This window comes from Gopherus flavomarginatus, chromosome 2 (genome assembly GCF_025201925.1).
Source record: "Gopherus flavomarginatus isolate rGopFla2 chromosome 2, rGopFla2.mat.asm, whole genome shotgun sequence".
Classification (NCBI taxonomy): domain Eukaryota; kingdom Metazoa; phylum Chordata; order Testudines; family Testudinidae; genus Gopherus; species Gopherus flavomarginatus.
In genome coordinates this window covers 38814369-38837758 of record NC_066618.1, presented here as the reverse complement: position 1 = coordinate 38837758, position 23390 = coordinate 38814369, and the positions used below count along the sequence as shown (strand labels likewise).

Here is a 23390-nt window from a genome sequence, read left to right as displayed (position 1 = left end):
AATGAAGGGTAGGAATAAATGGTCAGTTTTCAGGATGGAGAGAGGTAAATAGTGGTGACCCCCAGAAATCTATACTGGGCCCAGTCCTATTCTATATATTCATAAATGATCTGGAAAAAGGGGTAAACAGTGAGGTGGCAAAATTTGCAGATGATACAAAATTTCTTAAGATAGTTAAGTCGCAGACAGACTGAAGAGCTACAAAAGGATCTCTCAAAACAGGGCAACAGGGAAACAAAATGGCAGATGAAATTCAATGTTGATAAATGCAAAGTAATGCACATTGGGAAACATCATCCCAACTATACATATAAAATGATGTGGTCTAAATTGGCTGTTACCACTCAAGAAAGAGGTCTTGGAGTACTTTGTGGATAGTTCTCTGAAAACATATACTCATTGTGCTGTTGCAGTCAAAAAAGCAAACAGAGTGTTGGGAATCAGTAAGAAAGGGATAGATAATAAGACCAGAAAATATCATACTACTTCTGTATAAATCTATGGAACATCTACTTCTATATAAATATATGCTCACATCTTGAATACTGCGTGCAGATGTGGTCGCCCCATCTCAAAAAAGATGTATTGGAATTAGAAAAGTGTCAGAAAAGGGCAACAGAAATGTTTAGGGGTATGGAATGGCTGCCGTATGATGAGAGATTAATAAGACTGGGACTTTTCAGCTTGGAAACGAGATTACTAAGGGGGGATATGATAGTGGTCTATAAAATCATGACTGGTGTGGAGAAAGAGAAAATAAGGAAGTGTTATTTACTCATAACACAATAACTAGGGCAGGGGTCAGCAACCTTTCAGAAGTGGTGTGTCGAGTCTTCATTTATTCACTCTAATTTAAGGTCTCGCATGCCAGTAATACATTTTAATGTTTTTAGAAGGTGTCTTTCTGTAAGTCTCTATAATATATAACTAAACTGTTGTATGTAAAGTAAATAAGGTTTCAAAATGTTTAAGAAGCTTCATTTAAAATTAATTTAAAATGCAGAGCCCCCGAACCGGTGACCACGACCCAGACAGTGTAAGTGCCACTGAAAATCAGCTCGTGTGCCACCTTCCTCATGCATGCCAGAGGTTGCCTACCCCTGAATTATGGGGTCACCTAATGAAATTGATAGGCAGCAGGTTTAAAACAAACAAAAGGAAGTATTTTCCTGCCAGAGAATGTTGTGAAGACCAAGACTATAACAGGGTTCAAAAAAGAACTAGATAAATTCATGGAGGATAGGTCCATCAGTGGCTATTAGCCAGGATGGTACAGGGATGATGTCCCTAGCCTCTGTTTGGCAGAAACTGGGAGTGGGTGATGGGATGGATCACTTGAGGATTTACCTGTTCTGTTTATTCACTCTGGGGCACCTGGCATTGGCCAATGTTGGAAGATAGGATACTGCGCTAGACGGACCTTTAATCTGACCCGGTATTGCTGTTCCTATGTTCATCCTCTGATAGTCACACACCACCCCAGCTTCAGCACTGGGAAGCTTCCAGTCATTTCTTTATTGACTGCCATAGAGTTTAAGGCCAGAAAGGACCACCAGATTATCTAGTCTGACATCCTTTATATGACAGGCCACTAAAGCACCCAGTCAACTCTACACAAGGACCAACAACCAGAATTAAACTGAAGTGTTCTAGCCCTCAGGAGACTAAACCATTATGTGCTGTGGGCAGAAAACAGGAGGGACTGAGGCACCAATTCTCTGAATTGGCAGGGAATTAATTAAGTAAAATATGCCCAAATCCCAGATGATCCTAGCAAGTGACTCACACTGCAGAGGTAGGCAAAAAGCTCTCAAGTTCCATGCAAGTCTGACCTGGGGGAAAATTCTTTCTAGATTCCATGTGTAATGAACAGTTGGACCATGAGCATGTGAGGAAGAACCAAGCTGTAAACTCCTGAAAGAATTCTCAGTACGATCTCAGAACATCGGCCTACCCCATCCAGTGTTCCATCTCTGGTTCAGTGAAAGGAGACACCTGCCCCCTCCACCCAAATACAATGTGTGTGCGGGAAATTCCCTTCCTGATTCTGCAGGTGAGCTGCTGACCCCTTAAGCATGTGAGTTTTAGGAACATAAGACATGAACTGAGGGGACCACCGGGGCTGCCTAGCCCTGCCCCCACCATTGCAAGCAACTCCATCATATAGACCCACTCATAAATTTATCTAGTGATATTTTAAAACTAACGTAGTTGTTTGCCCCCACAACTCCTATTGGGAGGCTGTTCCAGAACCTCACTTCTCTGCTGGTTAAAAACCTTCTGATTTGCAGCCTGAAATTTGTTCATGGCCAGTTATATCCATTTGTTTTTGTGCTAACAATAGCTTTCATCTTAAGTAACTTTTAGTCCTCCCTGCTGTTTACCCCCCATGACATATTTTATAGAAAGCAATCATATCCTTTCACAGCCTTCATTTTGCTAGGCAAAACAAGCTGAAGCTCTGCCACTGAAAGAGCATCCTTCGGGAGCCATCTCTTTTACCTGCTCTGTTTTGGGGACACTTTTTTGATATTTCCCTTGTGTTCCTGTCAGTCTAGTCCTGTTTATTTTGATGTTCCTTTTGGGCATCTCTGGCCCATCTCTGGTTTCCAGATTTCTCTGAGGAACCTTAGTGGGTTTTCAAATGCTTGTTCCTATCAGTATTTCACACATGGATACTTATTCTCACTATGCCCCTGATAATGGAGAATTTTGCCAGTAGTGTCCAGTGGTTTGCACCTGCGCCCTGCATCTTCTCTTGTTCAGCACCCAGGGTAGAAAGGGAAGTGCACACTGATTGCCTTTCCAGTTCCTTGTTACCACCACATGGCCTGAGTTGGAATCTTTATTTCTGGAGCTATCCTCGTGTCATCTTAATCTCAGTAAATATAACTGCATATAGTTTGTTACTGTTTTTATAGTATATTATGTAGTTAGTGTAGCATAATTTTCCCCACACTGGGAGAACCTCTTTGTCCTTCCTTTTGGGAGTAGGACTTTTGCCAGAATTTTGGGATTTAAAAAACTGTCTCCTGTCCTTGCTCTTCCTTGGTCAGCAATGACCATCACTGCTGCCCTTACTGCCCAAGAGAGGTGCTTACCTCTGGCAAGTGCAGTGTCAGTTGTTTCTTTCCACCCTGGACCTGAGAGGAATAAGAGCTCCAGCTGAGGAAGCACCTTATGGAGAAAGCCATGAGATCTGAGTCAGATGCAGGCCTGGGAGACTCCCCTGTATATTGGCCTCAGTCCTCAAGCAGAATGATTCTAAGCACGAGCTCAGAAGCAGAGGCCAGCTCAGATAAATCTAATGACCCATTTTCTCAGGTTTCTTATGAGAGTAAGGTGTACTGTCACAGACATAAAAAAGATCCACCTCTAAACCTGCTTCCAGGAGAAGGAATTCTTCCCTGACTCCTTCTAAGTTGAGTGAGTGTTGATGTGCAGGTCCCAAGGATTTAGGTCTGCCTAATCCTCCCTGGTAGCAGCCAGATTCCTAAAGGGTCTGACTAGGGTCTTCCCACTACTAATGAAGTCAATGTACTTGTATTGCAGCACTTACTGGGCCACCTTTCAGACTGGTGGCCATTTGCTCAGTGTTCCACCTGTCTATGAAGGTTGCCTTCCTGATGACCATTATGTTGGCCAGAAGGGTTGGTGAACCAGAGGGCCCACATGGGCAACTTGCTGCATGTTTTGCTTCAAAAGAGAGGGTTTCCCTTCTCCTCCTTCCGAAATTCATCCCAAAGGGAGTTTGAGTTGCACATAAACCAATTGATTCACTTACTGGTATTGTTCCCAAAGCCTCATGCCTGTAGCAAGGAAAGGAGACTTCATCCTCTTGATTTCAGCTGAGCATTGGCATTCTACTTGCATAGAATGAAACCATTTAGAAAGCCACCTATACTATTAGTTGCTATTACAGAGTGAGCATGGGTATTAGCAGTGTCTGCTCATATTCCCAAAGTGGATTTCATGCCTATATTCTCCTTCGCTATCAATTGGCACTTTCCCCTCCCCCAGGTGGGGTGAGGGCCCATTTCACTAGGGCACAGGTGAACTCAGTAGCATCTCTTTGAGAAGTGCCTTATGCTGGCCATTTATAAGGCAGCAACCTAGAGTTCCCTCAACAAGTTCACAAAGCTTTATGCTTTGGTCCAAGCCTTGTCTGCTAATGCAGCCTTTGGAATTGCAGAGCTAGACGTGTATCCTGCCTGTATCCTCGCTCGCCCTCTTCCCGATTTGAGTACTGCTTGCCAGTCACCAACATATGAAAAACACATAGGGACCAGCACTTGAAGAAGAAATGGAGGTTACTTACCTGTAACTGGGAGTTTTGAGATGTGTGGTCCCTATCTATATTCTGCTTCCTGTCTTCCTTCCCCTCTGCTTTGGATCATGACTGGATTTGTGGTAGGGAAGGAACTGGAGAGATGGTCAGTCTGCAACTCCCTTTATACCCTGAGTTCTGCATGTGAGGAGAGCCAGGGTGCAGGCATGGACCAATGGACACTAGTTGCAAGATTTTCCAGTCTCAGGTGCATGGTGCATACCCACATGTGGAAAACAGTTATGGACTACATCTCCTGAAGAACCACCAGTTACAAGTAAGTAACCTACATTTTTGTGATTCAGGTCTGTTTCAAACACTGAGGGTTTCAGCTCTTTTCGTTGACACTTCAGAGTTCTGTGAATGTCATTTACTTGGTTTGTGTGTGTATTAGGGTTTTTTATGTCCTTTCAGGGTGACAAAATATGCATCCTTAACCCCAGAGGCATGCCTATAATGAACAGTCACGTGTTGTGTTTTCTTCCATGTGTCCTGTGAAAGGAGTATTTGGGGCAGATACTGTCTCAAATACACAGGTGTCCTAGGGAATGCTTTCAAGTTTCCTTGAGACAACTTTACTTTAGAGATTCCATTGATCTCAGTTTCAGATCAGACCAGAGTGCTTTGAAAGAGAAAAGCCTGAGTTGGCCTCACATCTGGAAGGATTTGGGTATGCACTGATGCAAGTAGTGCAGAAATCAGTTTTCTGCCCTATGTCCACTGATGTAGGTTCACCACCTCCACTGAAGCATCTTGTGTCATTCCTGCCAAAAGTTTTGCCATGTACAGATACTGATGGCAAAGTCAGTGCTAGTAGTATTAGGCAATACCAGGGGGCGCAGAGAGAAAGCAAACTGCTCTCTGACTTGCCAGTGCTGAAGCTTTTAATAACTTTATGCACATTAGCACTTGAAGCCTCTTTTATCCCTTCTTCATATGTATTTAGGATTGGGAAACTGTTCTGAGAGGCTTCAGTGGTAATATACATTTGGGGATCTAGGCAGGCCAAGCCTGTTAATCTCTGAAGCGATAATAATTACTTTCAGTGCTAACTTGGACTTGTGTCAAGATTTTTCAGAGCTGTTTGCACAGTCAGAGTGCTTATTGTGCCAAGATTGGCCGCACGCTGTGGAATTAGCTCCTTTAGTGTGTTGAGGATTGGTTTTGACCCCAGTGTACTCCCACTTTGAGGGGCCTTGGTGCAGCTAGTGTTTGATGCCTGGAGGGCAGGTGTCTGTCAAACATACCACCCATAAGTGTATTTTTGTGGTCTACATGACCTATACAGATTCTGCAGAATTTGTTTTAATTAAAAAAAAAATAGCGTTTCTGATTTCAAATAAACCCTTCAAAAATGTGAACTGAGTGTAACTGATGTAGTGTTGTCTGCCTGAGTCTGCTGGCAGCCTTAAAAAAATGACTGACAGGTACTGAAACAGTCTTTTTACTAACCATTTCTGAAGCCGCATGATGACCCCTTCATGTAAGCATTAATTATTTAACTGCTCATCATTTTAGCAGAAGCCATGATGGAAGGGTGAGAGTGAAGCCTGTGGGATTTGAAAGGTGCTGTAGGGAAGGAAATGCTGAGAGAAAAAAGGAGAAGATATGGATGGGAGAGGATGGGGATGGTGGAAAAACAAAAGGGCAAAAATATCAGTGGCTGTAAAGGCCACCTCCACCCCTTGGCATGGTGCTGAATGACAACTGTGTATTGAACAAATAATAAGTAATGTAAAAGTTTTAGTTACTACTGAAAGGCAAAATTCTACCTTTGATATTTGTGCAAGCCTCTCATTGTTGCCAGTGGGAATTTTGCTATAGAATTGAAAAAAAAAATTAAAAATGGTATTTGTCACTCTTCATTAAATGAGTTTGACACCTCTTCCGAGGAACTGGCAGTGATGTAGGCTCCTCCATCACCTCACTATGATTAACCATCTGAGTGAGAGCAAGCGGATGGTCAGGAAGAATATTGTTGCCTCTGGGACACAGTTGAATTGGCCATTCTCTACTGATGTTGCCAAGTATATCTCCACTCAAAGTCTGCTGTCTTGGAACAGGATGCAAGACATCATCAGTTGTATCAGGAGAGAGAAGCAAGAGGCAGCAGTGACTGCTAGGACCATGCTATGAATGTTGAGTCTTACGTCTGCAGCTGTATTTGTTGTATTCATGACTTCAATGGACGCTGAGATTCTGGTGGAAGCAAATATATCTCTCTCAATCTTGGGTTACATCCTGGTTCCTTTGAGATTAGCCCCTCCAAGGATTTGGGAGGGAGGAGCTAATCCCAAAGGAACCAGGATGTAACCTGTAAAAATCCGTGGAGGGAGGTCGGTCTGCCTTTCTAGGGAGTGAAGATCCAGAAATGAGAATTCTGAAAGCTATCTGAAGAGAAGTAGAATTACAAGTAACTGTTTCCTATTTAAGTGAGTACAGTGCCATGGTTTGAAACATATCTGAAATTAGCAGCTTCATTTCCTAAGAGCTCTGTAGTATGAATACATCCTTAGCATTGCTTAGATTAATGGAAATGTGTATCTGCTTGCTTCTCAAACTCTAATCTGTCAATTATAGAAGACAATTACAATGATGCTTTTGTATAATCTGTATGGTTTCTCTTATAATATTCTATGATCATTCCAATTCTTTGTTTTGTTTTTGCTTTTCCCTAGAGATGTGAATTATGCCCTCATAAGGATGGTGCTTTAAAGAGAACAGATAACGGGGGTAAGTTGCATTTTTCTTTTTCTTCTAATTTTTTTACCTAAAGGAAAACGGTACTGTAAACTGAAATAATATAAAGATCATATTGCCTGCTAGCAAAAAGAGCAATATTTTGAACACAATAGCTGACGGAGACTGCATCAGAAGCTAACATTTATTTTACAGTAAAGTATAATGTGCTGTAGTTGTCCACATTAGGTTGAATTTCAACCAGAAAACCTAATAAGTTCACTGTATATTTTATTAGCTCTATTTAAAAATACAGATTTCTGACTGAAGGAAGAAACTGTATTGTAATACAAAAGATTCTAATCATGAGATTAGTTAGGATAAAGGGTAAATTACATATGCATTTTAGAAGATGAACAGTCATTGGAAGCTGCTGTTGAGAGTTCTACCCATTTTCAGGCGTAGAAAGTCAAGGAATTCCGAAGTTGTAGGTCAAGCTACCTACACTGATGCATAGTTTTCATGCATATTTACAAATAGGTTCTGCAACACAGAAATTAGAGATCAAAAAGATGCGGTGGTGTTTTACCACCTTCACATCTGCTTGTAATGTTGTTCAGTGCATTATCAATTCTGAGCTCTTACTGAATAGTATCAAAGGAAATCTTGAGTATTTATATCTTTACTACTAAATGGGATATAAAAGAATGTTGCAAGCATTTTTAGAAATGCCTGTCCTTTTTTCAGTACCTTAATGAAGGGCCAAATCCTGCCCCCACATCTGTGGCTGTAAGGGGTTCAGATTTAGTGTGACTGGTCAAATTCTGGTGTCAGAAGGGGATGGATGAGCAAGATTTTGGGAACCTATTCAGAGGCTTTGCACCTGTTGTGTGCTGAGAATCTGTGTTCTGGGGTGGCTCCTATATCCCAGTTTGTGTACCTATCTTGTTTTTAATAAGATTTACTGAGGCATTCATCACCATAGTATATGAGCACTTCAGATACACTAATGAATTCAGCCTTAAACAGCCCTCAGAGGTAGGGAAGTAGTAGTATCCTTATTTTAAAAGGGATGACCCCTTAGAGAACTATAGATCCCTGACAAAACAATGAAATAGTATCTACAAAGAATCATAGGCTAAAAATATGCCAGTCAACATGGTTAAATGAAAAGTAAGTCTTGACAAACAAACTTGTGGTCTTTTTTTACAGGATTTTGGGTCTGGTTGTTAAACTGTGTTGATACAGTTTATTTGGATGTCCCCAAGGCATTTGATAAAGTACCAAATGACATTTTGACTAAAAAACTTGCATTATATAGAACTACAGGGTACACATTAGCTAGATTAAAAGCTAGCTCACTTACAGAACTCAAAATAAAGTTGCTTATAGTGAGACATCAGTGCATGGGGCTGTTTCTAGTAGGATCCATCAGGATCAGTTTATGGCTCAATGCTATTCCATATTTTTATCAGGCCTAGACAATATAAAATCTTTGCCGGTAAAATTTGTAGGTAAGGATTGGTGGGATAGTAAATAATGAGGACAGGTTACTGATAGTGATCTCAATCACTTGATTAAATGGTCACAGTCTAACAAAATGGACACAAGTACACACTTGGGAACAAAGAATGCGGTCTGTACCTACAAGAAGGGAGACCATTTTGGCACTCAGGGAAGGACTTATGTCTACATCAGCATGAGCTTTCAATGCAATGCTGTCAAAAAAAAAATGGCTAATACAATCCTCAGATGTATAAAAAGGGGAATATTAAGTAGAAGTGGGGAAGTTACCTTGTCTCTGAACCCAATATTGGGAAGATTACTGCTAGAATACTATGTCCAATTCTGGTGTCCATGTTTTAAGAAGGGTGTGGAAATAGTGGTGAGAGTTCAAAGGATGGCTGCAAAAGTGATCCAGAGTCTAGAAAACAAGCCTTTGAGAGTTTTAAGAGCTCAACCTATTCTGTTTATGGCAGAGAAGATTGAGGTGACTTAATTGCTGTGTGTTGGTACTTACGTATGGAGAAAGGATATCTGACAGTGGGAAGCTTTTCAACCTGGCTGACAGACATAACAAGATCCAGTGGCTGGAAGTTGAAGTCAGACAAATTCAGCCTTGAAATAAGATAGCAGTGAGTGTGATTTTAAAAATTGGAATAGCTTACTTGGGAGGTTGTGGAGTCACCATTGTTTGGAGTCTTTAAAGTGAGATTAGAGATCTTTCTAATCCACGTGCTTTATTCTAGTTTCTGAGATAAATTCTATGGCCTGTGTCTGTGGGAGGGTTGGGTTAGATGATTGTGGTGGTCCCGTCTGGACTTCGAATGTGAATCTATGAATCCCTTTGTTTGTTAACTTCTTTCATGGGCCATAGGGAGAACATCAAGTTCTGCATTGCCCTCACTATGATAACGTTAACAGCTCTGTGTTATGACAATGGCTATAGTCAGGTCTCCAGCATCAATCAATTCATCACCAGGGGTTAGGAAGGAATTTTTTCCCAAATGCACAGTGGGCTTGATGTATTCTGTTCCTCACGTGTCTCTCCTCCCCCCCAGCATCAGAACTTGGCCACAGCTGGCGATAGAACAAAGGACAGGGTAGATCAGTGCTACGAGGTGATATAGTGAATCCTCTTTCTCAGAAGCTTAGCTGATGTGTCTTGCTCATATGCTCAGGGTCAAACTGATTGCTAGGTTTAGAGTTGGGAAAGAATTTTCTCCCAGGTCAGATAAACAGGGGCCTTGGGAGTTTTTGGCTCCTTTTTAGCATGGTGTCTAGATTGCTTGCTACGGTCTTCTGGGCATATGTCACCTAATCCACTCCATGACATTGCAGGTTCTTTGGGGATTGGTGGCACCTAGTTTCTCTTGTTCGCTACTTGTGGCACACAATTTAGTCTTCTGAGGACTGAAATGCTTTAGTCTAACCCAAGTTATTTGGCTCAATGTAAGGGTAGATAGGTAAAATTTAGCAGTCTGTGGTATCCCCAGGGTCAGGCTAGATAATCTAATGGTCCCTTCTGGTTTTACATTTTATGAAACTATTAAATTTTAAATATGGGGAATCAAGGCAAAATTTCTGAGTCCTAGCCCGATGCTTGAATTATAGGATTATTTTTCTTTGGGATGTTGGGGGAATGGCAGTATTGATGCATTTGTTTATCCATTCTCTCTTTCAAGTTACACTGCTTGTAGTAGTGAATGCCACTGCTGTGTTCTGCACAATGCAGCCTTGCCAATTGCTTCTCAGGAAAGCCCTTCTTATGAAGGGGAAAATAGCATTGAAAATATTCTTTCGCATTAGAAAGCATGGAAAATAAAAATGTTTCAGAGCTCTTGTGAAGGTATGGTAAATGTCTGTTGTTGAATCAAGAGTCAAGAAAGTGTTAAGTAAATAAAAAAAAATATTGACAGGACTCTACTGTCCCTTACGTGAACTTTGAAACTTGTTTTCCAATGAGTTTTGATGAGTTAAAACCAATACTTTTAGATCTTCTTTAATGCAAGCTGTCAGTGTCCCTTTCCTGTTAATTATACCTCTTGCTGTATTTAAGATCTGTATTTTTAGTAATTTACTCTTTGTAATTATATGTATTGATTTGCATATATGAAACTAAAATAGTTAGAAGTATTTAAATATGATTAAATACTGGAACATTTTAGTTGTTTTATTAAGGTTCCACAAATAATCTTTGATTGCGCTTTAATGACTAGCCCTCTACTTCTCCAGCAATCTCAACACGGACCACAAACCCTTTTAATCTACTGCAGATACACTAGATATTCAAAGGGTCAGATCTGTTAGAGTACCTGAATATTGAGTTACATGATTTTGGCTCTAGCTTATACTGGAAATACCGTCAACTACCATGATGTGGTTGCACATCTGTAACCATTGCCCTCATCTCATAATGGTCAGTGTCCAAAATAAGACCTTTTCTTTCAGCAGTTTGACTGATATATACCTTGGCTTACCTCTGATTTCTCTTATAGACACTTCAGAAGCAATACTGTCTCACTATATTGGAATAGCTATGAAACAGAGTCCAGTCCAGTAACTCCTCACTTAACGTCGTCCCGGTTAATGTTGTTTTGTTGTTACATTGCTGATCAATTAGAGAACATGCTTGTTTAAAGTTGCGCAATGCTCCTTTATAACATTGTTTGGCAACCGCCTGCTTTGTCCACTGCTTGCTGGAAGAGCAGCCTGTTGGAGCTAGCTGGTGGGGGCTTGGAACCAGGGTGGGCTGGCAGCTCCCCATCAGCTCCCGTAAGTTCCCTATGCAGCAGCCGCCAAGCAGGCTATTACTGGGCAGTTCAGCTGTCCCTTCCTCCACTGCCATGTGCTGCTCCCGCCTTCTTCCTTGGAGCTTCCGCTTCTGGGAGCCTTCTGCTTTGGTGTGTGTCTGTGTGGGGGGTGGGTGGGAGGGGTGAAGAGAGGTGCTAATGTCAGGGTGTCCTCCTCCCCTGCTCCTATCCCCGGCTCCTGTACCCCATCTCCACAGAGCAGGGAGGGACATGAGAGGGCTCAGGATGGAGGGAACTTGCTGGCAGCAGCTGCTGTCTCAACTTGCTGATCTACTTAAAAAGGCAGTGTATTTAGAGTTTGGTCAGCTTACTTAAGGGTGCAATGCCTGTCTCTCTCTCTCTCTCTCTCTCTCTCTCGCACACACACACACACACAGTGTGTCTATCTCTGTGCCATGCTGTGTCTGCTTCTTCTATGCGTGCTGCCTTGCAGAGTGTGAGGCTACATTTAGCAATAATGTGTTAACCCTTGAGGGCTCAGCTGAGTGCTAGTTCATTATTTAGCAGTAAGGCATTCCCTGAGAAATATCTCACTTTCTGACTCTGCCACCTCAACCAAGCTTCACAATCACCATTGCTGTATACAGTATTAAATCGTTTAAAGTTATATACGCACAAAAATATACAAAAAAATTTCCCTGGAACCTAACCCTTCCTATTTACATTAATTCTTATGGGGAAATTGATTCGCTTAACATCGTTTTGCTTAAGTAGCATTTTTAAGGAACATAATTACAACATTAAGGGATGAGTTACTTTACGTTATCTGTTTTCCAAAATACATACTGATAGGAATATTCTGTGTTTGTGACCCTCTGATGTAACTGTACCAGAGGAAGAGACCTTAGGAAGTCATCTAGTGGAATCCCCTGCTCAAAGCAGGACCAATACCAACTAAATCAGGGATTGGCAACCTTTGGCACACAGCCCGCCAGGGTAAGCACCCTGGTGGGTCAGGCCGGTTTGTTTACCTGTGGTGTCCGCAGGTTAGGCCGATCGCAGGTACCACTGGCCACGGCTCGCTGCTCCAGGCCATTGAGGGCTGTGGGAAGTGGCGCGGGCCAGGGAACATGCTGGCCGCTGCTTCCCGCAGCTCCCATTGGCCTGGAGCGGTGAACCGCAGCCAGGGGGAGCTGTGATTGGTGGAACTTGTGGACGAAGCACATAAAGAAACTGGCCTGGCCCCCCAGGTGAACCGCAAGCCAAAGGTTGATGATCCCTGAACTAAATCATCCTAGTCAAGGCTTTGTCAAGCCAGGCTTAAAAACTTATAAGGATGGAGATTCCACCACCTCCCTTGGTAACCCATTCCAATGCTTCACCACCCTCCGTGTGAAATAGTTTTTCCTAATATCCAGCCTAGACCTCCCCCACTGCAACTTGAGACCATTGCTTCTTGTTCTGTCATTTGCCACCACTGAGAACGCATAGCACCATCCTCTATGGAACGCCCCCTCCAGGTAGTTGAAGGCTGCTATCAAATCCCCCTCACTCTTCTCTTCTGCAGACTAAGTAAGCCCCATTTCCCTCAGCCTCTACTCATAAGTCATGTGCCACAGCCCCCTAACCATTTTCGTTGCTCTCCACTGGACACTCTCCAATTTGTCCACATTCCTTCTGTAGTGGGGAGACCAAAACCGGACGCAGTTTTCCAGGTGTGGCCTCACCAGTGTCGAATAGAGGGGAATAATCACTTCCCTCGATCTGCTGGCAATGCTCCTACTAATACAGCCCAATATGGCGTTGACCTTCTTGGCAGTGAGGACACACTGCTGACTCATCCAGCTTCTTGTCCACTGTAATCCCCAGGTCCTTTTCTGCAGAACTGCTGCTTAGCCAGTTGGTCCCCATCCTGTAGCAGTGCATGGGATTCTTCCTTCCGAAGTGTGGGACTCCGCACTTGTCCTTATTGAACCTCATGAGATTTCTTTTGGTCCAATCCTCCAATTTGTCTAGGGGTATGTCTACACTACAAAATTAGGTCAAATTTATAGAAGTTTTTTTAGAAATCGTTTTTATACAGTCGATTGTGTGTGCCCCACACAAAATTCTCTAAGTGCATTAAGTCGGTGGACTGCATCCACAGTACCAAGGCTAGCTTCAACTTCCAGAGTGTTGCACTGTGGGTAGCCCCCACCGCAGTCTCTGCTGCCCATTGGGATTCTGGGTTGAGATCCCAGTGCCTGATGGGGCAAAAACAGTGTCACAGGTGGTTCTGGGTACATGTCATCAGGCTCTCCTCTCCCTCTCTCTGTGAAAGCAACGGCAGATAATCGTTTCATGCCTTTTTTCCTGGGTTACCTATGCAGACGCCATACCATGGCAAGCATGGAGCCTGCTCAGCTCACTGTCACCGTATGTCTCCTGGGTGCTGGCAGACGTGGGACTGCATTGCTACACAGCAGCAGCAGCTCATTGCCTTTTGGCAGCAGATGGTGTATTACGATTGGTAGCCATTGTCGTCATATTCCTGGGTGCTCTATTCGCTGACCTCGGTGAGATTGGTCAGGGGCGCCTGGGCAGACATGAGAGTGACTCAGCCAGGTCATTTCCATCTTCTGGTGAGCACGCAGGAGATGATGATAGCTAGCAGTCCTACTGCACTGTCTTCTGGCGAGCAGCCAGGAGATGATGAAGGCTAGCAATCATAATGTAGCATCTTCTGCTGAGCACCCAGGATATGACGATGGCTAGCAGTTGTACTGCACCGTCTGCTGCCAGCCTAAGATGTAAAAGAGAGATGGATCAAAACAAGAAATTGACTTGATTTGTTTTGTGAAATCAACAGCCTGCTAAACCCAGGGTTTTGAATTCACCCCTTGAGGGGGCCATTCTGTGTGACAGTTGTTTGTGTTTCTCCTTGATGCAAAGCCACCCCTTTTGTTGATTTTAATTCCCTATAAGCCATGTCGTCAGTCACCCCTCCCTCCATCAGAGCAACGGCAGACAGTTGTTTCGTGCAAAACCAGGTGAGGAGGTGACGGCAGTGCGGTGACGAGAGAGACATAGTCATAGACTTCTCACAAAGTACAGGTTGGGCAATGTGCACATCATGCTGATGTGCTCTGCAAACACGGTGGCCAAACAGGAAATGAAATTCAAAAGTTCGCGGGCCTTTTCCTGTCTACCTGGCCAGTGCATCTCAGTTGAGAGCGCTGTCCAGAGCGGTCACAATGCAGCACCCTGGGATAGCTCCCAGAAGCCAATACCATCAAATTGCATCCACGCTATCCCAAATTCGACCCAGCAAGGCCAATTTCAGTGCTAATCCCCTCGCAGGAGGTGGAGTAAAGACATCGATTTAAAGAGCCCTTTAAGTTGAAAAAAAGGGCTTCGTTGTGTGGATGGGTCCAGGGTTAAATCGAGGTAACGCTGCTAAATTCGACCTAAAGTCGTAGTGTAGACCAGGCCTTTGTCACTCTGGACCCTATCCGTATCCTCCAGCATATCTACCTCTCCTCCCAGCTTAGTGTCATCTGCGAACTTGCTGAGGGCGCAATTAATCCCATCATTCAAATCATTAATAAAGATGTTGAACAAAACCGACCCCAGGACCGACCCCTGGGGCACTCCGCTTGATACCGGCTGCCAACTAGATATCGAGCTGTTGATCACTACCCATTGAGTTCGACAATCTAACTAGCTTTCTGTCCACCTTATATTCCATTTATCCAAACCATACTTTTTTAACTTGCTAGCAAAAATAGTGTGGGAGACCGTATCAAAAGCTTTGCTAAAGTCAAGATCTATCACATCCACTGCTTTCTCCATATCCACAGAGCCAGTTATCGCATCATAGAAGGCAGTCAGGTTGGTCAGGCATGACTCGCCCTTGGTGAATCCATATTGACTGTTCCTGATCACCTTCCTCTCCTCCAAGTGCTTCAAAATGGATTCCTTGAGTACCTGCTCCATGATTTTTCCAGGGATTGAAGTGAGGCTGACTGGTCTGTAGTTCCTCGGGTTCTCTTTCTTCCCTTTTTAAAATGTGGGCATTATATTTGCCTTTTTCCAATTGTCCGGGACCTCCCCTGATCACCACGAGTTTTCAAAGATAATGGCAATGGCTCTGCAATCACATCAGCCAACTCCCTCAACACCCTTGGATGCATTAGATCTGGACCAATGGACTTGTGCACATCCAGCTTTTCTAAATAGTTCTTAACCTGTTCTTTCATTATTATTGAGGGCTGCTCACCTCCTCCCCATACTGTATTGCCCAGTGCAGCTGTCTGGGAGCTGACCTTGTCTGTAAAGACCGAGGCAAAAAAAGCATTGAATACTTCAGCTTTTTCCACATCATATGTCACTATGTTGCCTCCTCCATTTAGTAATGGTCCCACGCTTTCCCTGACCACCTTCTTGTTGCTAACATATCTGTAGAAACCCTTCTTGTTACCCTTCACATCCCTTGCTAGCTGCAACTCCAGTTGTGCCTGGGCCTTCCTGATTACACCCCTGCTTGCTCTAGCAATATTTTTATACTCCTCCCTAGTCATCTGTCCAAATTTCCACTTCTTGTAAGCTTCCATTTTGAATTTAAGATCACCGAAGATTTCACTGTTAACCCAAGCTGGTCACCTGCCATATTTGCTATTCTTTCTGCACTTTGGGATGGTTTGTCCTTGTGCCGTCAACAAGGCTTCTTTAAAATACAGCCAGCTCTCCTGGGCTCCTTGCCCCCTCATACTAGCTTCCCAGGGGATCCTGCCCATCAGTTCCCTAAGGGAGTCAAAGTCTGCTTTTCTGAAGTCCAGGGTCTGTATTTTGCTACTCTCTTTTCTTCCTTTTGTCAGGATCCTGAACTCAACCATCTCATCATCACTGCTGTCTAAGTTGCTAACTACTTCTTCCCCTTTTGAACTTTAGCGTCCAGAAAGTGGGGACCTGCATGTACCCTTCTAAGCTTAATTCCTAGCTTAGATCTGATAGCGCTGCCACCAACCAGAAATTCCAGTGTCTGGTACACTTCCTGTCCCCCAAAACCTTCCCTGGGGGACCCAAGACCCAAACCCCTTGGGTCTTAAAACAAGGAGAAATAAACCGTTTCCCCTCCCTTCCCCCTCCCAGACTTTCCCCACCCTGGGTTACCCTGAGAGACTACTGTGATCCAAACTCCTTGGATTTTAAAACAGAGAGGAATTAACCTCCCCCGCCCTTTTCCCCCCCCACCAATCCCTGGTGAGTTCAGACCCAATCCCCTTGTGTCTTAAACAAGGGGGGAAAAATCAATCAGGTTCTTAAAAAAGAAAGCTTTTAATTAAAGAAAGAAAAAAGTAAAAATTATCTCTGTAAAATCAAGATGGAAAATGTTTACAGGGTCTTCAGCTTATATAGACTAGAGGGACTCCCTCCCTCTTAGCCTAAGATACAAGTTACAGCAAACAGAGGTAAAAATATCCTTCCAGCAAAATACACATTCACAAGTAAAGAAAACAACATTAAGCCTAATCCGCCTTTTCTAGCTAGTACTTACTATTTTGAATGTGAGAGACTGTTTTAGAAAGATTGGAGAAAGATCTGGTTGCACATCTGGTCCCTCTTAGCCCCAAGAGCGAACAAAGAACAAAACAAACAGCACAAACAAAGACTTCCCTCCACCAAGATTTGACAGTATCTTGTCTCCCGATTGGTCCTCTGGTCAGGTGTCAGCCAGGTTCGCTGAGCTGCTTAACCCTTTACAGGTAAAAGAGACATTAACCCTTAACTATCTGTTTATGACAGCTGCCTAGGTCGCTAACTACTTCTTCCCCTACCAATTCTTCCCTGTTTGTAAGCAGCAGGTCAAGAGGAGCACAGCCCCTAGTCAGTTCCTCCAGCACTTGTACCAGGAAGTTGTCCCCAGCACACTCCAAAATGTCGTTGATTGTCTGTGCACTGCTGTATTGCTCTCTCAGCAGATGTCAGGGTGATTGAAGTCCCCTATGGGCAAGGAGATGGAGTTGGGGATGAGGTAGATATGTAACCTTCACCTTTAGCACTTAGCACAATTGGACCCTAATTCTAATGGAGCCCTCTGAGCATGACTGTTATTATTTATGTTTTTTGTTGAATTGATATCTGGGTACAACTGCAGCTGATTAGAATGAAGTTTGTGTGGAAATTTCTTGATTTGCTAAGGTTACAAGTGTAGTAAAAAGAATATGTATATTCAGGGCTGGGGTAGGGGCTTGGGGTTCAGGCGGCGGAATGAGGTGTTGGCTCTGGGAAGGGGTTGGGGTGTGGGCTTCCGCTAGGCGGTACTTCCATTGTCTACACCAGGGCTATTCTCAATAGAGCTGAATCAATGGTGATGACTGGGAAATTTTAGAGGAATAAGCTTGTTGTAAACAAGAACTTAGAGCCCAGAGGCTGTGATATCGTTTTGGAACATGGTTATCACATGATTTGGCCTCATCACAGCAACATCATTATTATAACATGATTTCTGGGGGAGTTTTGGCAGTGTAGATTGGCCTTAAAGAAGTATTAATGTTAATTGTGACCTACCTATACAGGAAAGTTGTGTTTGCACTGGGAATTATTTTAAGGAGTTTCTGCATTGGCACAACTCCACCAGTGGTAGCAATGGTAGAAATTTTGTTTTAGACAGGAAGAAGGCATTTCTCTCATTCCATACATTATGGATTCTGTGGCTGTTGCCATGGGTGGGGCTTCTTCAGTGCAGGAAAAAACGTTTGTGAGCTTTCCTAGTGTGTTCTGGAGTGTCTTTCAAGAACTGTTGTGGAAAGTGGCTTTAGGTAACGCAATTGTGTTGACAAATGGGGATGTGGCAAAACTTGTTATTAATACAGTTATTGAAAACTCTTCTTGGCTCAAACTGTTCTAATGAATCATTAAAAAAATGTTTGCACCAACTACTTGAAAGGGCCAATTCTTGAAATCTTGCCTCAAACAGACTTTATTGATTTTAGTAAGTTTTGTTTTATCTTTTTGTCTGAGTCAGGGCAGAGTAAAAACTACATGATTTGGCCTAATTTTATCCATATTGGCTCTTGAGAACAGCTAGGCAATTTCCATGTATATTAGGGACCATAGTTAACCATCATTTATCCTGTTTCTGCAGCTAGTTGTATTAGAAACATGCAGGTAAATGCTTGTGAAGAGTAGTTGGACATACCAGTCTTGGCTACCTTCATGCGTTCAGAAACCATAGGAATAAAGAATAAGATGTTAAAGATAGAAATACGCAAAGAGTGGAACATTCTTTCAATTTATTTGACTACCTAATATGTTTGCTACTGTCCTATAAATATTGGATTACAATTGTTCATGGTCTTGTAAACAAAAAGTAATTATTCCTATTGTGTGGTTTGCAGGACATTGGGAGTTAATACTGTTTTGCTATAAAACCTTTCCAAAAGCCAAAAAAATGCAGTTTAATAAACACTACTAAATGGCCTTTGACTTCTTAATGATATTTAATATTAAAAATAGAAAATAAGGCTTAAGTAGAAAATAAGACTCCACCTATTGGAGGGAATAATCACCGTGAATAGTGCCAGAATTCCTTGCTTTTCATGTTCATCAAGGCGTATTTATGTGAAAAGTAAACTACGTGAGATTTGAATGGGTTATAAAATCATCAGAACCCCTGATATGCTTTATTAGTTTTTTCTGTTTCAAATATTTGAAGGCTATTACAAGACTTAATAAACTTTCTAGTAATATCTTTCTCTTCCTGTTGTTTGTGTTGTGTAAGATTATATTTCTTAGAGAAACACATTGAAAACAAGTGTCAGAGGGGTAGCATTAGTCTGTATCCACAATAACAATGAGGATCCGGGGGCACCTTAAAGACTAATAGATTTATTTGGGCATAAGCTTTTGTGGATAAAAAACCCACTTCTTCATATGCATTTGAAGGTGCCCCCGGGCGCCTCGTTTTTTTACATTGAAAACAGGAAGCAAATAATCTTTTCAGGATAGCTAGCATCAGTGAGTTGGGAGATGTAGTGTGGGGGTTTTGGCATTGGAGTTGGTCAGTTTGTATACAATGAAATTTTGTTAATTGGATTGATTGAAGTGCTATAATTTTTTTTAATCCATTCAAAGGGAAGGACCTCACAAGCATTAGAAGTAAAAAAAAAAAAAAAAAAAAAAAAATGACTAAAGTTTAGGTCAACCTCTAAATTTCATATTTATATTTTCTCATGGTATCAGGTACTTATGCAAATCTTTGCTTTTTTTTTTTTTTTTTTAAAGAATGTGTTATTTACTACTTTAAAAACTGTTTAGAAATGTTCTGATATTGTTGGAATGAGTGTTTTACAGTAATTTTCTGTATCACTATTTTTGTCTGTGAACTTAAAAGGTTGGTACTGAGGCTTGTTGTTTTACTGAATTAAAGTAGAAGTTGTTTGAAATCTGATCCAGCTGGATGATGATGAGGAATGCTGTTACACAGCATTCCTTATGTCGGCTTTTCACCAGGACATCTCACGTGCAGCTGCTTGGTAGAAAGCCAGCTGATAATGCAACATTTTTATGTCATGGTGTTTTCAAGGGTTAGAGCAGGGATCTCCTAAATTTGTAAGGAATGTCACATGCCAGCTCTTTTGAGTCAGCAGCTTTCCCTGTCTGAATTGCTTTACTGCTATGTTGCATTTTCAGTAAGCATTAATATATGAGAAGGCGGGTATAGAATGCAGTCTGTGCATGACTGCTGACATGTTGTGTAAGAAATGCCTACAATTCACTGTTACTGTATACTCAGGAATATTTTAATCTTCTTATACAATAGATATAAAACTTTAACAGATGGAAATTAAAAACAAACCAATCACCCAGCCACTTAATTTAAGAGATCTTTCTTTTTATTGGGGAAAATAGCTTTGCGGGAAGTTTCAGATATAAAAATTTGAAATCTCTTCTTCCTGTTAATTAATTTAATAATTTTGATAAGTTTTAGGACCCTCCTCCCCCAACTGATAGCTGTGTCAGATAAAACCGTGTTTTACCCTACTCCGTGGACAAACTACACCTCTACCCAGATATAACGCTGTCCTCAGGAGCCAAAAAATCTTACCGCATTATAGGTGAAACCGCGTGATATTGAACTTGTTTTAATCCACTGGAGCGCGCAGCCTCGCCCCGCTGGAGCGCTGCTTTACCACATTATATCCAAATTCGTGTTATATCGGGTCATGTTATATTGGGGTAGAGGTGTACATTAAAACTAAAGCTGTTTTTACCATGGTTTAGCTACTTCAGTCCAAGTGGTGCTAATTCCCAACAGCAAATTGTTCAGAATTCCAGTTGATAAGAGGCCTGGCTTATCTTTTCATCCTCAAGGAAGATAAATTGAATTTCATGCAGTTTACTTTGTGACCTCTTCAGAATTCTTTCACTGTAGCTCTGTGTGCATGTTTAGGATTCTGTGATGGATTTTGTAAGAGTGACATCGTGCATAATCCTAAACTACAAATTGTATATCCTTACCTCTGTCTATTATGCAGCATCCTGTTTGTCTACTGTTTGTCATCTCTGAAGTATATGGGGCCTCATAAACATTGAATAGGATGGGTGACAATTGGAGTCTGAGAAACCCTGAATGAGAGAGTCATCTGGGCAGATGAGCTATTGTCCAGTATTACATTCTGGCATCTTTTGGAAAGAAATGGAGCCACTTGAATTACTCTGTCTACTCCTGATAGGGTCTGCTGGTATGTCAACAACATCTTGCTTTCAACAATACTGAAGATGGCAGAAAGATCTAAAAAATCATCATATGCTCGCTATCTTCATCCACTCCAGAAGGAGATCAACCAACACAATGGATGCAGTCTCCTTGTTATAACTAAGCTTAACATTAAGCAAATTGACTGAGGTCAAGGAAAGCTGAATACTCCAGGAATTATCAAAATGTCATCTGTACAGCCTTAATTATTTTCCTTGGAAAGGAAAGGAGGGTTTGAGACGTTGACAGTAAATGGAGTGTCTTTCTGCATTAAATGTTTCTTGACCAGAGATTTTTTAAAAATGGTTAAAAGAAGCGGGCAGACAATTACAATAATATGCCTCAGTACCTCCCTTTTGGCCTTCACCACTCTAATTCACAGGTGACAGTTTGCAAGTCTCTTAGTACTCCCAGGAGTTCAGTAAGCAACATTGACTAAAACTCCAGCAGAGAAGACTCTCTTTCTACTTAACTTCATCATTGTGACATACAACTCAACCCAAATTCCCAGTGAATTTATCCGCAAAATAATGCGAAAATTCCTTAGTAAGAAATGCTAGACTTTGTTACTAGATGCAAACAACCCACGTTTAACAAGTTTCTGAGAACAGTTCTATTCATTCAGATTTTGTTTCTCTTCGAGTGATGGTCCCTATATGGATTCCCAACATTGGTGGACATGTGCATCATGTGCTGGAGTCTGAATGATTTGTAGCAGTGTCAGTTGACCCACACATGCATCTTGCATTGCCCTAGTGTCTGCAGCCAAGGCTATAGGATGCTGTGTGCACAGGCACCGACTTTCTAATGTGCCTGGGGGTGTTTGACCCCTGGCTGTGCCCCAGACCCCACCCCCACTCCACCCCTTCCTCCAAGGCTCCACCCCCACCCCGCCTCTTCCCATCCCGTTCCACCCCCTCCCCCCAATGTGCTGCACCCTCACTCTTGAACACCCTCTCAAAGTCTCCTGCATGCTGCAAAACAGTTGATCATGGTGAGTGGGAGGCTATGGGAGGGAGGGAGGAGGAGGCGCTGATCAGCAGATCGACTCTGGAAGAAAACTTCATTTGCCTCCTCCATCACATAAGAATTCAGAAACTATTTGTTGCAATTTTTGGATTGAGACTTCTGCCACTGCTCTCTTATTGCTTTTCTTGCAAGTTATCTGGATTCAGTGGTGTCATGTGAGGATGAATCCAGGTGTGTTAGGAGCTAAGTTCCCTCTAAACTGCACCGCCATGTGACTGCGCAGCAAACGATCAAGGGCTATGCAGGCTGGGAGAGGCCCAGCCCCCGCCCCAGACCCGCCAAAGCTGCTCTGGCCAGGGAGAGGCACCTCTCCCCACAGCAGCCCCGGGCAGCCTGCACCTTAGAGCCCGCACCTTGAGTACCCTCCCACACTCCAAGCCTCTCTGCCCAACCCCTGCCACACATCACCTCCATATTGGTGCACATAACAAAATTCATTCCACACATGGATGTAAAAAATTAGAGGGAACACTGGTTAGGAAGCACTTTGTCAATAGCTGTACATTACAGAATATTATGAAGTTCTTGCCTAGTGTTCTGATAGGTCACTATCTCCTATTCTTCCCAGAGCTCTCTGAAATTAAAATTCCAAGGATATACCATTAAAACAAATCCTTCCCTCTGATGTGAAAGGTGTTCCTCAACCTCAAAATATAGATTGTTTATGAGGAGAATACAACTTTTTCTTCTTTGCCCTTTCTCTTTCTCTAGTCTCAGCCCAAAGGTGAGATGCAGAGTGCTTTTAACTGATTTTCATTCTGGTTGCTAAGATCATCTTTACAAATTTTGCTAGACAGTATAATACTTTCTGTTAGTAATAGTTATAATGAAAGTAAAATATGTTGATTAAAAAAATCCAGTGCAAAAAAATTCAGTTGTTACTGATTAGGTTATTCTATTATCTAATTTAAAAAAGTAAACAAGGAAAAAAACAGTAATCAAGCAGGAAGCTTCTGTCTTGACAATTTGGTGTAAAGTAGGAATGCAAGAATATGTGTTACCATTATTGTAGAAACACTGGAAATCAGTTTAAAAGTTGTTTTTAAATATATTTAAACTAGGGCTGTCAAGCAATTAATTGCACTGTCAAACAATAATAGAATATAATTTATTTAAGTATTTTTGGAAGTTGTCTACATTTGCAAATATATTGATTTTAATTACAACACAGAATACAAAGTGTATGTGCTCACTTTATAGTTTTGATTACAAATATTTGCACTGTAAAAAAACAAAATAAATAGTATTTTTCAGTTCACCTAATACAAGTACTGTAGTGCTATCTCTTTATCATGAAAGTTGAACGTACAAATGTAGAATTATGTACAAAAAATAACTGCACTGAAAAATAAAATAAATGTAA

At 42.1% G+C, this 23390-nt stretch overlaps 1 protein-coding gene across 7 annotated transcripts in view; it reads left to right on the top strand.

The window, feature by feature from the left end:
* Positions 1-23390, top strand: part of MLLT10 (MLLT10 histone lysine methyltransferase DOT1L cofactor) — a 236833-nt gene that overhangs the window by 32741 nt on the left and 180702 nt on the right. For 6 of the 7 annotated variants that reach the window (XM_050942281.1, XM_050942280.1, XM_050942289.1 and 3 more), the window contains one exon: positions 7006-7060. In XM_050942281.1, coding sequence (XP_050798238.1) covers positions 7006-7060 — 55 coding nt within the window. Of the gene's footprint in view, positions 1-1921; positions 2054-7005; positions 7061-23390 lie in introns of those variants that run through there. The other variant, XM_050942283.1, reaches the window with a different exon arrangement.